Below are 16,742 nucleotides of genomic sequence, written 5' to 3'. Positions count from 1 at the left end.
CTGGTTAAGCAGACCTCTGCTTTTTTCCTTCTATAAAATGGGTTAATGACAGCATCTACCGCCAGGGGGTCATTATGGGTGAGAAGTCAGGGAAGTGTGCTCAGCATTTAGAGAGACGTGTAGCAGTCATGTAAAACAGCTGGAGTGCTGCTGCTACTATTTGTGATCCGGAATTTGCTTTCCTCTTTTACCAGCTGTTCATATGCAGAGTAAAACAGTTCTGTCAAAAGTTATGCAAACATGTTTAGAATGCACAGTGTATTGAATAAAATGAAGTGGTCTTCTTCAATAACTGAAGAAAAAGTCAGCAGTTCTACAGACAGTCTTAGCGGCCCCCAGCCCTGCTGCATCGAGCAAGTATTTTTGATACACAATGTTGAATTTCATCTTCTGGGATTGATATCAGGAAGTTTATACTGGCATATATATTTATTGCTGGAAAAATTACTGTGGAAGTCTTTGTTCTGATACTGCTTTACTGTTGGCCCTGATTATGACCCTATTCTGCCCATGGTCAAATGAAATACTGTGTTACAACTCATGTCATCAAAGATTCCTTTGCTTGTCACATGGGGAAGTGGCAGGGTTTGTGACCTGCCTCGAGTGGTGAGGGTTGGGATCTTGGAGTGAGGAGTGACAGGGTCCAGTGGGAGGCAAGAATGGGAAATGCCAAAAAGTAGACTTGAAGGTTAAGGTCAATGTTACCAGGAACTAGGAGAGGGAAGAGCAGTCACGATCTGGTCTGTCTTGCTTGTAGATATTGTCATCTTATAAGAATGTAGTCGTCATCCACCCTGCTGCCAGTGGTGAGTTGCTCTTGTAAATAAAATGAATATTAATAAATGTATTTGCATAGTATACCTTATCGAAATCCTCTGAGTGGTGTTCCAAAAAGTAGTTTTAGAACAAATGTCAACACACGATTCTGTGCCGTGCTGTTAGCTTGCTAGGAGGTCCAAGTATCACAGTATTTGAACACCACCCACCAGTGTTTGCTGGCAATTTCTAGTATTTGAATTTTCACTTTAAGCTACATTTCTTTATAAATACTACTAAACTTAAAAAACACTTAAATATAGTATTGAGAAGAATATAGAAAAAATTATTTCAGCAACACTTAAGATTTCTTGAGAATTCTCATTTTTCATTCCCAAATTGGAAAATTATTATCAGTTGGGAATTGGGAACCTGTGCCTTGGAGGTCCTCTCCTGGCTTTGGAGGCAACCTACTTCCAAAAGATGGGGAGTCCCTTAGCCCTCAGATATACAGGAGAGTCCTCTACCTACTTCCCTGCTGTCTTTAGACATTTTTGCTATTTGTTTTTCAAGTCTGAATTAGAATTTCTCAGTCTATTGAATTCTTGCTGCTTAAACCACATGCTCTTTTTGTCTTCCAGTTAGTGCTAATAATTTCCAGAAATAAAAGAAAATTCTGAAGGTCCAAATTAATAAATTCATGTATTTCACTGAGCACACCCATGTACCAAGGGTCAACCATGTTTCTAAGCCCCAGGATCACAAATATGATTAAGGCCCAGTCACTCTCCTTGAGGAACATGCAATTTATTGTGGAAGATAGACACACAATGAACTGCTTTGTGCTGTGGTGACCATCACAGTTGTATACGAACATGATTAATGCTGGGCTTCCCCGGTGACTCAGTGGTAAAGAATCTGCCTGCAATGCAGGAGACATGGGTTCAATCCCTGGGTCAGGAAGACCTCCTGGAGGAGGGCATGGCTACCCAGTTGAGTGTTCTTGCCTGGAGAATCTCTTGGATAGAATTGCCTGGTGGACCACAGTCCATAGAGTTGCAAAGAGTCAGACACAACTGAAGCTACTGAGCATGCTCACATGGTTAATTCTTCCTGGGTAGGGCTCCCAGGGAGAAAAGAAACTCCATGGGAAGCAGTCGATTTGAAGCTTGGACAAGGGGCAGACATTTGTTGTAAAGGTAGAAAGCATTTATTTACCAAGTCATACAGATTCGAGTTAGCATGACACATGTAAGGGGCTGAGGTGGCTGGCTGGGGATAGAATCAGTAGGACTTGAGTGATGGGGAGAAGTGGTGAGGGCAGGGAGGGGAATGTCCAGGATGGGCTCCAAGGCTTTTAGCTTGGGTGTATCCCAGGTCCTGTCTGAATCATAGTAGCGTCTTAACATTGACCCAGCCTAATAAAGATGCTTGCTTACAGACTATTTGGCAACCACAAGCGTTCATAGGACCATGCTGGACTGGGAGTGCAGCCTGCCTGCCTGTGGGAAGGGCCCTGGGTGGCTTCCTGGGGGAGGGGAGTTTTGAACTGGGCCTTGAAGAAAGCCTTATGAGGCAGGCAGGAGTGAAGGGGAGAAACGCGGGTGGAAATGAACATGTTTCAGATCTGGGAAAAATCCACATGATGGCACAGAGTTCTTTGTTGGGCTCTGGGAAGTAGCAAAGAGTGGCTGGAGCAAAAATATTTGGTGTGAGTTGTCAGCATGTATGTACACATGTGTGCATGCATACATGGGTGTGTGTGTTTCCATGTCTGCATGCAAGAATGTGTGTGTGTGGGGTGTGTGTGTATGCATGTATGGGGGTGTGTGTATATGCATAGGTATGTGTGTGTATGCATGCTTGTGTGTGGTGGAGGGTTGTGGGGGAAAGTGGACAGACAGTGGCCCAGTGAAAATAGGCTCAGTCTGTTTAACACCGAAACTAGAAGTTCAGACAGGCCCTAGGAGGTGAGAAGATGGAGGCTTTAAGCATGGGAGTCACATCATCAGATTTGTCCTTAAGAATCATCGCTCTGCTTCAAAAACATACACACATGCTGGGAATTTTGGTAAACTTGAAAAAAAAAGATTAAGATAAGCAACTGACCGAAAGAGAGGAAGCAATGCTGGTGATCTACTGATTGCCTTTCCTTGTCAGTTGAGATTTTCTGTGTGGGGCCATGAATAGGGTAGAAGGCATGGCTGCCCCCAGCACCAGCCAGACTGGGGTGGAGTTAGGGTTTTGAGGCCAAAGGGAGGGCTGGCAGGACCTGCCTCCCAGAGTAAATTGCTTGTGTCGCCCCAGTTGATGAATGTCTGTGACATTGGGAATAGCAGTGCCATCAAGACACCTTCATCGGATTTCACTCTTCATTGACTCAAGAAGTGAAATATCTGAGAGTCTGAAAGCTTAGTCCCTTGCCTCACCTGGGTTGGTTATTTTTTTATGGTTTGCACTGAATTGCAGGGATTGAAATATATACACAATAACCAGGGAAGTTATGCTTCCTTGGGCTCACATCTACTTGTACATTACTTTGTGTAATTTGGCCTCTGGACCAGACTACTGGTTTGGGTGCTGTTTTCTCGTGAGTCCTAGTGGAATAAGAAACACTTGGGTTTGTCTGAATGTAACAGGTATGCTTATGTCATTAGAATTGGGAAAACTCAGCATGGTTTGGCCTTTGTACCTTCAGTCCCCAGGACATCCCAGGGTCAGAGGTGATTCCTTCACCTGGCATGGGGTATGAGAGAGAGCTTCCTCCTCCACAGGTGTAGAATCAGGGACAGTGTTTCAAAAGGGCTTTATTGGTAAGACTGAGCCTGATGGTGAAAATACAGATGCCAAAGTAGGGAATCAAAATGGTCCCAGAGAAATGCAGTCAATTTCAGGGTAACTGCAACCTGACAAATGTATATGAAGTAACTTGGCTGTATTTCTTTGTGACACTGGGCACGTCACTTCTGCTATTCACTTGTGTGTCCAATTCCTCATTTATAAACTAAAGTCCTTAGACTAGATTCATTTTAAGGGATTTTCAGACTCAGATAGTCTGTGATTTTTGTGATTAACTGCTAGTAACCACTGCAGTGGTCGGCACTCAGGGATCCACCCACCCACCCAACAAGACTATATTGAGCATCCTTGATGCACCGGACCACTAGGAAGCCCTGGAAAGCCTCATCTCTTTGTCTCCCCTTAATGTATTTAATGGTGACGTTCAGGTCCAGAGACAGGGATGACCCATCATTACTGGCTGTGATTAATAGGCAGTTCCATCTTTTACTCAGTGCCAGTGACTCAGCGTTCACTTCTCTCTCTCCTGCCTTTGGCTAAGCTCCTGCCATCTGCCTTCCTCTGGGGCATCATTGCACATGGTAGTCTGCTCCAGCAAAGCTGCCCACTCTTTAGACTTTATCACCACTTTCTGGGAACTCAAAATAAGAATTACTTTGGCTGTGGGCGCACACGCTGGGGACTGACCCAGGAGAGAGGCTGCCAGACACAGAACTGCTGCCTGTATTTGCTGATTCATTATCAGCGTCAGACAATCTGCTGTGAGAATGATGATAAATGTGTGGTGTTCTTCTGAAGGAATCACCCACTCCGAGATTAAAGCCTGTGCCGGCAGCCTGCTTGTCTGCTGCGTGGAGTCCCGTCCCCTCCCATCCCTTTTCCCGTAGTCCAGAACACATCTTGAAAGAAGAAAGTGTGTTTGGTTAAAGATAATAGCAGACCCATATCCATGTGATTTAGAAATGTGGACAGTAGATGTTTGTTTTCCAGACAGAGAGGCAGGGACAAGGTGAGTAACTACTGAGGAAACAGTAGGAGGCCTTGGAGAGAGGAGCCCTAGTGGTGGGCGTGTAGGTGCCCCCAGCGAATTTTCAGGTGGGTCATCTAGGTGTGTCTGAGGAGGGTTGAAGGAAGGCCATTCCTGACATTCTGTGGCTGTGTGGTTGTCACCATTACCTAGCCACCGATCCTTTCCAGTGGGCGAACCCTTCCCCAGCTTGGCTTAGTTGTCCCTGTGAATAAAATGAGTCATCTGGACCAGGCATCCCCGAGTGCCCTCATGGGGCTTCCTTTCCCGGCTCACTGTTCAGGTAGGCTCAGTCTATGATCCCGCCCGGCCTGGGTCCCCAGTTTCTCTAAGGTGGTGTGCACTGGGTGTGTGGTCCCCCTCCTGCTGTCAACTGCCAAGGTATTGGGCTGGCCAGAAAGTCCATTTGGGTTTCCCATAAACGAACAAACTTTTGGGCCAACCCAATAATTCACCAAATAGACCTCCTTCCACTTACTGCCTCCCACAAATCGCTGGGGCAGGATTGAGGTAGGATAAGAACCAAGTTGGTGGATGCCATTTGTATCTCACTTTCCTTCAATTGGAAGAGGGTAGGTCACATCGGCTGTCTAACCTGAATTCCCGAGGTGCTGAAGATCCCTTCTACACTTGGCAGGAAAGATTTACTCCTTGTGGCCCGTGAGTTCTGGGGAGTTCAGCGCCAACTCCAGACCCAGGGACTTAGAATTAAGTCACATTTCTATGGCAATGATGCTGTCATTCCCTATACCTCCATCTAATGGAGCAAATAGTAATGATAATGGGCTTCTCTGGTGACTCAGTGGTAAAGAATCCACTTGGCCAGTGCAAGGGATGTGGGTTCAATCCTTGGATCAAGATGATCCCCTGGAGAAGGAAATGGTAACCCACTCCAGTATTCTTGCCTGGGAAATCCCGTGGACAGAGGAGCCTGGCAGGCTGCAGCCCATAGAGTCACAAAGAATAGGATACAATGTAGCAACTAGACAGCAATAATGATGGTGATGACATTTTGATTGCTCCCTTTTTTCCAGGCATTGTACTGAGTCATTTACATACATATCCATTTTAATCCTCATACTATCCGCTTGAAGGAGATACTGTCCCTTCCTGTACTTTACAGATAAGGAAACTGAGCCTTATGGGGTGAAATATCCTGCTGCGGTGGCACAGTAAGTGACAGAGCTGAAGTCTGGACTTGTAGTTTGTGACTCTGGAGCCGAACTAAGCCCTTCACAGGATGGCCCAAGCCGAGTGCCTCAAGGGCACAGTAGCCACCTGACTTGCCTGTCCACCACCCAGCCCTGGCCCCTCGGCCGGGGACGTGGCTCCCAGTGGTTTTCTGGGAAGGCAGCTCCTCTGAGAGAGGAAGGGCGGCTGTAACTGCAGGTCTTGATTTTGGTGGTTTATGATATGAGGACAGGGCTCTTTCCGTGGACATAAGCCATCCTAATAGCGCCATTTATCATTATGACAAAGGTTAGGCTAGGGGGATGCCGGAGCTGGAATGAAAGAGTAGAATTCTGATGATTTTAGCAGCTGAAAGTGACATCACCTCAGAGCTGCTGTCGCATGGCAAATTGAAAGCTAGACTGAAATTGCTTTAAAACGTATCCAGGGCTGCTTTTCCACAGCTGTGATAAAGCCGTTTGGGTGTGTTTGGAGACATGCTTCTATCTAGACTATTCTCTGAGTCATCTGTGTGTCCTCCTCGGAGGAGGACGCTCATCAGCCCCGGAGGCATCTGAGGCTCTGGGTGCCGTGTGGGGACACCGGTGATCTGCCACCCTCCACAGGGGGCTGGAGGAACCGACAGAGTCAGTTTCTCATCGTCTTTCTAGTGTGTTGTCAACGTCTCTTCAGCACAGGGAGCTCAGTGCTCCATGTTGGCTTGGATGGGTGGGATGGGGGGTGAGTAGGTGGGAGGGAGGTTCAAGACGGAGGGGATGTCTGTAGACCTATGGCTGATTCACTGCACCATACAGCAGAAACTGGCACATCCTTGTAAAGCAATTATATTCCAATTAAAAAAATAAGTCATGTGTTTGCAACATTTTTAGTGGCCACATTGCTTTCTTCTGTCCATCTGGTGGGTGAACCTAGGTTTTTGGAACTGTCTCCTGCCTGCTGTCAGTGAGCTGGACTCAATGAGGGTGCTAACCAGGGGACTTGGGGATGCGCAGGACTGTTTGACCAGCCCTCATTTATTTGGCCTTTATCCAGGTGACCTGGAGGAGAAAGACCCCTGGAAACTGGCGCATCAGTTACTTATGCCCTCTTTCTTTCATCCTCAGGCAAAAGAAGGGGACCGTGGTCCACAAGCACTGGGTCGGACCTTCGAATCTGGTCAAGTGCAAGCCTTGCCCCGTGGCACAGTCAGCCATGGTCTGTGGCTCCGATGGCCACACCTATACATCCAAGGTCAGTATTCTTCATTGTCTTTTTTTTTTTTGTCATCAAGAAGTACTGTGTCTGCTTATTCTGACAAGGCTCTCTGGGCGGAAACGGGACCCTGTGAATCTCGATGGACTTGGGGCCTTGCCTTTGATAAGCTGCCACAGGAATAGACTCTTTGACTGAAGAGATGAGATAAAATCATTATGACCTCTGTAACTGAAGTGATCAAGGGCTAAGGGGAAGAAGGGTGATTCTAAGAATGGCATGTGATCCTGAAGTGAATCTAGACCAGCTTCCTGGAGGAGATGAGGGAGCAAACTGTTCCAAAGATGTGAGTCATTCAGCCTAGCTGATGGGTAGCCAAGACATGAGGGAGACCCATGGGGGATACCACGTCTTAGGGACGGCGTGGTGAAAGGAAGGCGAGTGATGTCAGCACATGTTTAAGCAGCATTTATTGTGTATCTAGAATATATCCAGTGCAACACCAGACCTGGGGCTAGAGGGTCTGCCATTCCTTTCTCTGGGGACTTCAGGCCTTGCAGTCTAATGGGAGGGGGCTTGCTAGTATGGCGACCGGTCATTTTAACTCAAACCAATGAAGAGAAAATGGTTTCATAGAAAAAGGAACTAGGGATAAAGTGGGTCTGTTTATTCTTATCAGAGTGATGAGGAAAAGAAGAGGAGCTTTTCATCTGGGCTCTAATAAAAGGAATTAGAGGCAGAGGGGCAGGGATCACCAGGGTGAAGGAGGGAGATTTTGTTCTTGGAATTCCAAATAGTCTCCTTGGGTGAAGGTTGTCCATCTGTGTTTGGGAATGGACATTTCACTCGGTTAATGAATGGAAGAAAAAGAAACCACAAAATTGGTAAAGGTTTACCTATTTGTTCTCTTATTCAACAAATATAAGTCAGTACCCTCCTTAATGCTACGTGTGAAGAGTTGTGTGCAGGGGTCTCAGGAACTTTCTATGAGACATGGGTGGGAGGCAAGGAGTGGGGCTCTGACCCTCCCATCCCCTCTAGCCACAGCTGTCCCACTTTTATCTCCTCGTTTCCTGTGTAAGGTTCATTTGCAGAATAGAGTCGGGGCTAGCAAGAGTCGCAGATGGTGACTCCTTGGGCGTTTGTGGCCACGTTGCTGTGTGGTCCTTGGGCTTGGGCCGGTCCCGCCTCTGTCCGTTCCCCACTGCATGGTGCATGGTTTCCGCTCTCTGTGGTCCCCTCACCGTCTGATCTTTACACCATGGAGATGGCACAGGCTGGGGGTCCCTTCTGCTATCCTTGGAAGCTTATTTGGATTACGATGAGGCTGTGCAGTCTTTTCTACTGACTCTTCTTGATGTGAGTAATGTCTTTTTATTCACTGAAAGTAGACTTTTATCCTGTTTTTCACATTTTTCTCACTAAAAGGAATATATGTAACAAAGCAGGAAGCCGGAAGGTTTGTCTCGCTTGGACCCAGACCTGTGTAGTCTGCTTTAGGAGCTCAATACTGTCATTACTGTTTGGTAGTCATTCCTTTGTTCTTTCAGCAGGTTTCACTAGAGCCCTTCCTATGCACCAGGCTCTGTGCCAGGTGCTCGGGAAACGTACGATGTAGTGGAAACAAGCATGTTGGTTCTTCCTCCTGATCTGAGTCTGTAATCCTTACACTCCACCCCCAACCTGAATTACAGCTTCTCCACCCAGGATCATGACCAGAACACCCTGGCCAGATAGCCCAGCCCAACCTGACTGAGTATGCTCATCTTCCCCTGTTCCCTGTTCCCCTGATCCTGAAGGAACCAGAAGAATGTTCTAGATAAAATAGCATGGGCCAAGGCTCTAAGGCAGGATGATGAGTTCGAAGAACTGAGAGGATACCCTGATGGTGGCTCTGGCAGTAAGGGGAGAGGCACAGGGGAGAAGGAAGCAGAGGATGTGAGAATGGTCCTAGAGGAGAGCTTCAGTCAAAGCTAGGAAGGTGAGCAGGTGGCTAGCCTGTGCCAAGCTTGCAGGACACTTGTTACTGTAAGTACCTTCTTGCCCATGTCTTTCTTAAGAGTGTGTAGTCCTAGAGGCAGAAACAATGCCCATCTGCCTTCACCAGGCGCAGGACACACAGTGGGTGCTCAGTATCATGGACAGGAGAGAGGAGCCCTTGCGGATTCCCACTGAGAAGGAACGGCGAGATTCCAGTTTGTGCAGCCCTTCCCGAATTTTAGTGATTGGGTTCCAGAGAGCTCGGTGACTAAGAGAAATCAGCCATCCCCACCCTGAGCCACGCTGCTTAGCTAAACACCCAGCCTGGGGCCCTGGCAGAGAGGGGCTCCTTGCAACGAGTCTGTCTTTGTGAAGCTCCAGTTTGTGTTGTTCAGTTATTCCCTCCAGCTCCGGAGTGAACTGTCTGATCCTGGCGTCTGCAGCTGGAGACGAGCCATGAAGTGTCAGTGAGTGATCAGGGGCTGTTTGGGCAAGTGGCACATTGCTCGTCAGACTCCAGCAGCACCCTGCCTGCTCACCTCTGTCTCTAGTTCTCAGGAGGAGCTTCAAGTGCTTTTAGCTCCCCGTGACCCTTAAGCTACAACGAGCAGTCGTAACCTGTCAGATGTGGCTTGAAATGCTGTCAGTTGCCCAGGGAATGTCTCTGCAAGTGTTTGCTGGTCAGGGCCCCCCTGCGGTTTGGGCCGGAAAGTTGGCTTTTTGTGTTAGAGAAGGTTGCTTGCTTACAGGTAGTGATAAATAGCTTGTTTGAGAGGCCAGGATCAGAATTTGGAAGGCTCCTTTGAATCAAGAATGATTCCTCAAAAGAGAAATGGCTTCCAGAGTCTGCTGAGCAGAGTTCCAAAGCCTGCCCCAGCTCTAGCCCCAGCCTGTTATTCTCTAGTGGCCCTGAATTCCTGCACCTTCCCAGACCTGGTCAGCTGTCTTTTCTTGGAGCAAAAGAAGAGATCTAAAGCCTTCTCATCAGAAGTTGTAGTACCCTTCTCTCCATCCTCCATGTAGGGTAGACTGAGGCCCAAAGGGTCAAGCGCAGTGGCAGAGTTTGGTTCTCAAGCTTCCTGCCTGGTTATATGTGATCATGCAATTTTAATCAAGTTAAAACAGAGGGGAGTTGCTGGTGGAGGGCCATCATGCAATGAAAAAATGGTGTGCATGCGTGCTAAGTCGCTTCAGTCATGTCTGACTCCCTGTGACTCTATGGACTGTAGCCTGCCAGGCTCCTCTGTCCATGGGATTCTCCAAGCAAGAATACTGGAGTGGGTTGCCTTGCCTTCCTCCAGGGAACCTTCCTAATCCAGGGTTCAAACCCGAGTCTCTTATGTCTCCTGCATTGGCAGACAGGTTCTTTACCACTAGCACCACCAGGGAAGCCCAGGAAAATGGTGTGGATGTTGGTTTTTGACATTAGTTTCCTAGTTTTCTATCTCATCTTCTAGAAAGTTGAAATTTTCTTTTTCCAAAAAAAATGAATCAAATGCTGAAGGTGTGCATTGATTGCCCAAGACCTCTGAAGCCAAGACCAATTCTAAACCCTTGTGATGTGCAATTAGACTTCCTTTCAGGGGAGATATTTCAGACTGGTCAAGTTCACTATTGGAGTGCTTTAGTTATTGCCCCTATATCTACAACCACTTCTTTACTGAGGTTCAAGAGCACATTTTAGTCTCCCAGACAAAGCTGTCACAGGACTGCCAGTGGACGGGCAGTTAATAGATTGAATGAGTTGACTATTAGTGAACAAATGACTTCCCATCCCCTGAAGTTATCACCTTTTTGAGGTCATTGGGGTCAAGAAACAAAGGACAGATGAGACCAGGATGCATGTATAACTAGAAGTGATTTTATGTCATAAATCAAATTCACGAAAAATTTGGCAAAAATGTATTACAACCCAGTCCCATCACCATCAAGGAAATCTGTAAGAAATAGTCACAGTCCTCTAGGGGAAGTGCTAACCCTTTCACAGATGAATCAGAAGTCTGGGGAGCGCCGTCAGGAGCAGGGGGAGGACAGAGACTAGGTGTCAGCTCTGTCCTTGGTGCTTGGAGTTTGTCTTCAGGTTCCATCAAACAAACTTTCTTTCTGCTCTGGACCCTGAATGATCAGGAGCTCCTAGAACAGAGGGAGATACATTTAGAACCTCTGTCTGTAGCAGGGCTCTTTCAGTGACCTGGCACCAGGGATGCTACTCAGAGCTCTGTGACTCCCCCAGGATCAAAGATAAAATCTACAAGAATGCACAGAGTCTGGAGCTGAAGGGATATAAGATGTTACATGGCAATAAATGGCTCTGTATTCAGACTCTATAAAGCATAACCCACGACAGATAAGGAACAGAAACCACTGGGAATAGGCAAGTGCAGGCCAGCACTGCAGCCTGGCATGGTAAAGCATGGTGGAGATCCTGCCCCTCGATGTGTCTTTTAGGCAGTAAGGATGACCCTCATTTAACTTGCCCTGAGGTCCTAGCCAGGAAAACTGAAGGAGTCCAGAAATTCAGTAAGTGTTTACTGAATTCTTTCTTACTGTCACACATTATGCTAAATACTGGGGATGATGCAAAAGACAAAGCCCTGTTATCACAGAATTCACAAGGAAGGTAGGTTACGGAGCAGTCTCCTTTCATTAAACTAGGTGTTCAGATAAGGGATGTTTGGGGGGCTGCAGGACACGAAACAGGGCCACCTCAACCAGTTTGGAGTTGTGAGTAGTCCTCTTAGAGGGAAACAATGGTTCACTGAGATCTTAAACCTGGAAGGAGTCGCCCAGAGTACAGATCGGGGTGGGAGATATAGAAAGCTCATTTCATCAGAGGAAAGAGGGAGTTGGAGAGATGAAACACAAGAACCCCCTTGAAGCACTGCTGTGGTGTCACACGTGTACGGGGGATAGAGGGCTAACTACCTACAAAAATGAGGCTAGAAAACTATCAGGGATCACTTTTCCAGGGCATTGAAGACCAAATGATAGGTGTGGGACTTCACCCTAAGAACCCTGGTGGTCTTACTAAGGATCTATATTTTGCCTCCACTTACCCTGGCTGTGCACTAGGAGTGATCAGGGCAGGACTGGACTTGTATGGTGGCTGCAGAGCTGGATAGAACACAGTCAGAAGTCTCATTCAGGAAGTCATAGCGGGACTTGGTGACCATCTCAGTTTCAAACATAGAGAGTCATTTTAGCTTTGAGCTCAGCAGAAGGATGTCTTCACCATCCGGGTTCCCGTGGGACTTGGAGTTGCTCTTGCCAACGGCTCTGTGGTCTCAGCCTAAACCAGAGGGACCCTGGCATCTGTGAGTGCCTCTCCTTTCTCTGCTGTTAAATGCACAGAAAGATGAAAGCTCCTGGGGTCCTGGCTGCTCACTGGTAATTTTACCTGTAAGAGGGGAAGCGTCACTGTGGCCCAGGCTTCAGGTGGGCAGTCTCAGCTCTTCCTCCCTCTGGAGGGGAGGGGTCTTTGGGAAAAGTGTGAGCAGATGTGGAACGATGCTGGGGTCCTGGGAACTCAGAAGGGAACTGGAGTGGAGTTCCCCGTGGCTCCACGTTCTGGTTCTGCTTGCTCTCTCCTGGCTGGACCTTTTTTGCAGTTTGTTTTTACTGATTTATTTTCAACCACATCATGTGGGATACAGGATCTTAGTTTCTGGACCAGGGATCGAACCCGTGCCCCCTCCAATGAAAGCATGCATTCTTAACCACTGAACTGCTAGGGAAGTCCCTTCCCTGGTCAGAACTCTTTCAATAGGATTTCCTTGATGTCTCTCTATTTTTATACCCACGTGACCAGAGCGCAGCTGTCAGGGCTGGGCGTGCTCATATCCAGGCAGAAGCTGCATGGAGGAAGGAGAGGGTTCTCAGCTTGCCCCTGGGAACCTTGTTCTCTGGCATCAGCCTGGCTGTTGGGATTGGGAAAACAAGCAGGCAAACATTCTTCTGCTCTGCCCCTCCCCTCCAAACAACATTTATTCATTAACTGCTGTGAAACAATTAGCAAATGGCTCCTTTCTGTCTGGATGCTGGAGAGAGATGCCGAGTTAGGAAGCACTGTGGAAGAAGACGGTTCTCCTCTGTTCTGAGAATGCGAATGTGAAGGAGGGGGAAAGAGAGCTTGCCTTACAGGCTTGGCATTTCTTTCAACATATTGTCACTGAGGATTATATTATTTTCAGAGTCATCTTAATAGTTTCCAACAATTGCTACCAAGTAAAGGTCATGTTTGAAGTTCTTGGCAAATGGAGTCTCTGTTGGCCGGCATTTCCCACGAACAGGCTGTTCTGAGGGTTAGCATGAATCCAGGCCTGACTCTATGAGCCTTCTCAAGATAGCATTAGGCCCAGTGTGTCTTCTTGGTCTCCCGCAGACTTTTGTGGCCCTGTGTCCATGACAGGCATAGGTGGTTTTTATATGCAGTTCCGCTGCTTTTTGGCTGCGTCGACACTGGCAGTGTTCTCAGGGATATTTTTAGATAGCCCTGTCTCCATAGAACTTGCTGGGTGAGAATTGTCTTCACTTACAAATGGCTCCTTGGTGAGGGCCTCAGTTTTTTTTAAATTAATTTTTATTGGCGTATAGTTGCTTTACAATGTTTTGCTAGTTTCCGCTGTATAGCAAAGGCGATCAGCTAGATGTATACATATATCCCTTGTTTTTGCATTTCCTTCCCATTTAAGTCACCACAGAGCACTGAGTGAAGTTCCTTGTACTATACAGTAGGTTCTCATTAGTTATCTGTTTTATACATACTGTTGATAGTATATATATGTCAATCCCAATCTCTCAGTTCATCCCACCTCCTTCCTCCTTGGTATCCATACATTTGTTTTCTACATCTGTGTCTCTATTTCTGCTTTGTAAATAAGATCATCTATGCCATTTTTCTAGATTCCACATATGCACGTTAATATACAATATTTTTGTCTGACTTCACTTCTGACTATGCAGAAGAGAAGATGATTGGACAATGAGGTGGAAGACTTGCCTTTGCACATTTTGTGCAGGAGGAAACTGGAGCACCATGGCGGTGGTCGTGGTCCCAGGAACAAGAGGAATAGCAGCAATTAGGCAGGACATTGCATGCAGCGATGTGTACAGCCCTGTAGGGGAACTAAGGACTAGTAAATACCTGACCCCATCCCTACCGGCTCTCAGGTCGTCATGGGAGGAGAGGGTTGGATCATGTGCCTCTAGACCACGTGGACATCAAAGGTTTGATGAGGGGGTTGGGTCAGGTTTCACTATTAATATTTTAATTTCATGTAGCTTAGAAAAAGGCTAACATGAGAATGTTATGTCTTTGGAGACATACTTAGTGGCATCTAACCAACTCTAAGCAAGTTTGTTGTATACATTAACCAGCTTGAAGTTTGGGGACAAGACCTCCATGGCAGATATCCCAACTTTGCTTTTACCCCCACCACACCCTGAGGTCTTGTTGATTTTCACCATCCTTTCTTCAGTCTGAGGGTGCCAAACCTCACTAAATAATGAGAAGTTAGTGTTCGTAGTATGAAAACCCTCAACTGTTAGTTCTTGCTCTTGTTTGGCTATCATTCCCTCTGCTCTTTCATGGGGTTTTAGGAAGGAACAGGAATAAATAATATATAAAATATTTATTGTATATTAGGATATATGTTCTGGCTGCTATAGCAAAAATCCAAATGGAACAGAGGCTTAAATGGGACACAGTTTTACTTTTCTATCTTGGAAACATTCTAAAGATAAGCAGCCTGGGGCCAACATGCTGCTTCCAGACTGTCAATGACCAGCATCCTTTACTTTATTGTTTTGTCATCCTCAGCAGTTGGAGCTATTGAGCTTTTGGATTCAAAGTGGCTGCTGTGCCCAGCCATTTAGAAGGAGGAAATGGAGGAGGCAAGGTCTGTAAGTCACTAAGGTCCCTTCTGCTCACATCCTGCTGGCCATAAGTTAATCATAAGGCTATGTCAAGCCGCAGGGGAGACTGGGAAATGAGGGTTTTGTTCTGGGCAACTCTATATCCAGCTAAAATTTGAGAGTTGTATTAATAAAAAGAAGAATGGAGTGTATACTGGAGTAATCTAGAAGCCTCTACCCTAATAATATTTTAAATAGTAACAACAGTGGCAATAACAGCAAAACAACAGTACTTAATTATTGAACATATATTAGATACTCTGATATTGTGCTAAGTGCTGTAGTTTTCTATTTTCTCCATTATTCCATCTAATTCTCACAATAAACTTTTGTGGTGGAGACCACTAGCAGTCTCAAAGAGGAGAAAACTGAACTTGTAAAACTTTGTCCAAGGTCAACACAGCTCTTGGCAGCAGAGTAGATATTTGAACCATGGTCTGCATGATTCTTGAGTGACAGTCTTTACTTCTACGAGTTAAACGCCATCTGAAAAGTAATATAAAGTACCAGCTGTATCATCAGGATGCTTTTGATTTCAAGTGACAGAAACATAACTCAAACTTAGCTTCATCAAAAAATGAAGATTTACTGGCATTCAAGGCTAGAAAGTATACAGGGGTAGGCAGACCTCAGAGAAAGAAGCGGAAATTCAGTGTTGACAACACTGCCTTTCCTTCTTTCTCATCTTTGTCCGTCTCTGCTTGGCTTCATTCTGCCAAGAGGCTTTCTCCCCTTGGCAAGGAATATAGATTTTGTCAGCCTCAGATTTATTTGCTTCTAGCCTAGAAAACGCAAAGAAATTTGCCAGTATCTGTGTTTCAATCCCAGGAAAGGATTCCAATCAGCTGTTTTTGAACTGTGTGTCCATCCTTTAATTAAATACTATGGTCACATGACCCTCTACCCTTCACTTTGATCAAGTGTAGTGTTTTTTTTTTTTAACCAGAAAAAAGAGGGAAAGAGTATTAACTGGACTGAATAAAAATTTTAAAGTAGTGTATTGCATAATCACCTTTTAAAATATTGAATACTATTAAATATTTGTGTCATTACAGGCTTCAGCTAAATGACACTAGCTTGAGCATATCAGAATGTGTTAAGGTGTACTGTGTTTCCAGGAGGGACCTCTCTGGTGGCTCACTGGTAAAGAATCTGCCTGCAATGCAGGAGCCACTGGAGACAAAATTCAGTCCCTGGGTTGGAAAGAGCCCCTGGAGGAGGGCATGGCAACCCACTCCAGTATTCTTGCTTGGAGAATACCATGGACAGAGAAGCCTGGTGATCTACAGTCCATGGGGTCATAAAGAGTCAGACACGACTGAAACGACTTGACCTGCACGTGTTTCTAGAAATGGTAGGCAAAAAGGAACATATCATACAGGTCCATACCAGACATGTTAGTTATCTAGTTGAAGAGGAATCTCATCTAAAATAAAATAGATTCAGCACCATTTTGATTCAGAAATCTTTTAAACCATTTGGCCTAATGTTGTAATACTTCCTTCTAATCATGAGGTACACCTGTCCTCGGTTGTATTAAGCTTTTATTTCTTTTTGGAACATGCCAAAGTAAGTCTTTTTGGCTCCTGAGGATAAATTTTCAGGAAAAATGGTTATTGTGCCATTTTCAGAAAGCACAGATGTTCAGACGCCATCCATGGTGAAAATGCATCCTCAGAATTTACATGGTCTGCTTCAACATGCAGATTAGTTATGAAGTTATAGCAGAAGGAAACAATGCAACTAATTATTTTACCACTTATTTCTATGCTGTATATGCAAACATGTGTTTAACCAAGATTTGAAGAATAGGTTTTCATTTCTTCTTCTCAAATGCCCTGAATAGAATGCCATGTAATTAGTTAGTGCTTTTGTTAAAAACACA

General features: G+C 45.9%; 1 protein-coding gene across 1 annotated transcript in view; it reads left to right on the top strand.

The window, feature by feature from the left end:
- Window positions 1–16,742, top strand: part of SPOCK1 (SPARC (osteonectin), cwcv and kazal like domains proteoglycan 1) — a 564,419-nt gene that overhangs the window by 386,581 nt on the left and 161,096 nt on the right. Inside the window, exon 5 of the mRNA XM_065918592.1 lies at window positions 6,877–7,003. Within this exon, the coding sequence (XP_065774664.1) occupies window positions 6,877–7,003 (127 nt within the window). The remainder of the gene's footprint in view (window positions 1–6,876; window positions 7,004–16,742) is intronic.

This window comes from Muntiacus reevesi, chromosome 1, assembly GCF_963930625.1.
Source record: "Muntiacus reevesi chromosome 1, mMunRee1.1, whole genome shotgun sequence".
Lineage (NCBI taxonomy): Eukaryota > Metazoa > Chordata > Mammalia > Artiodactyla > Cervidae > Muntiacus > Muntiacus reevesi.
Note: the sequence above shows the minus strand (reverse complement) of the source record. Positions and strands in the feature narration are given on the sequence as shown.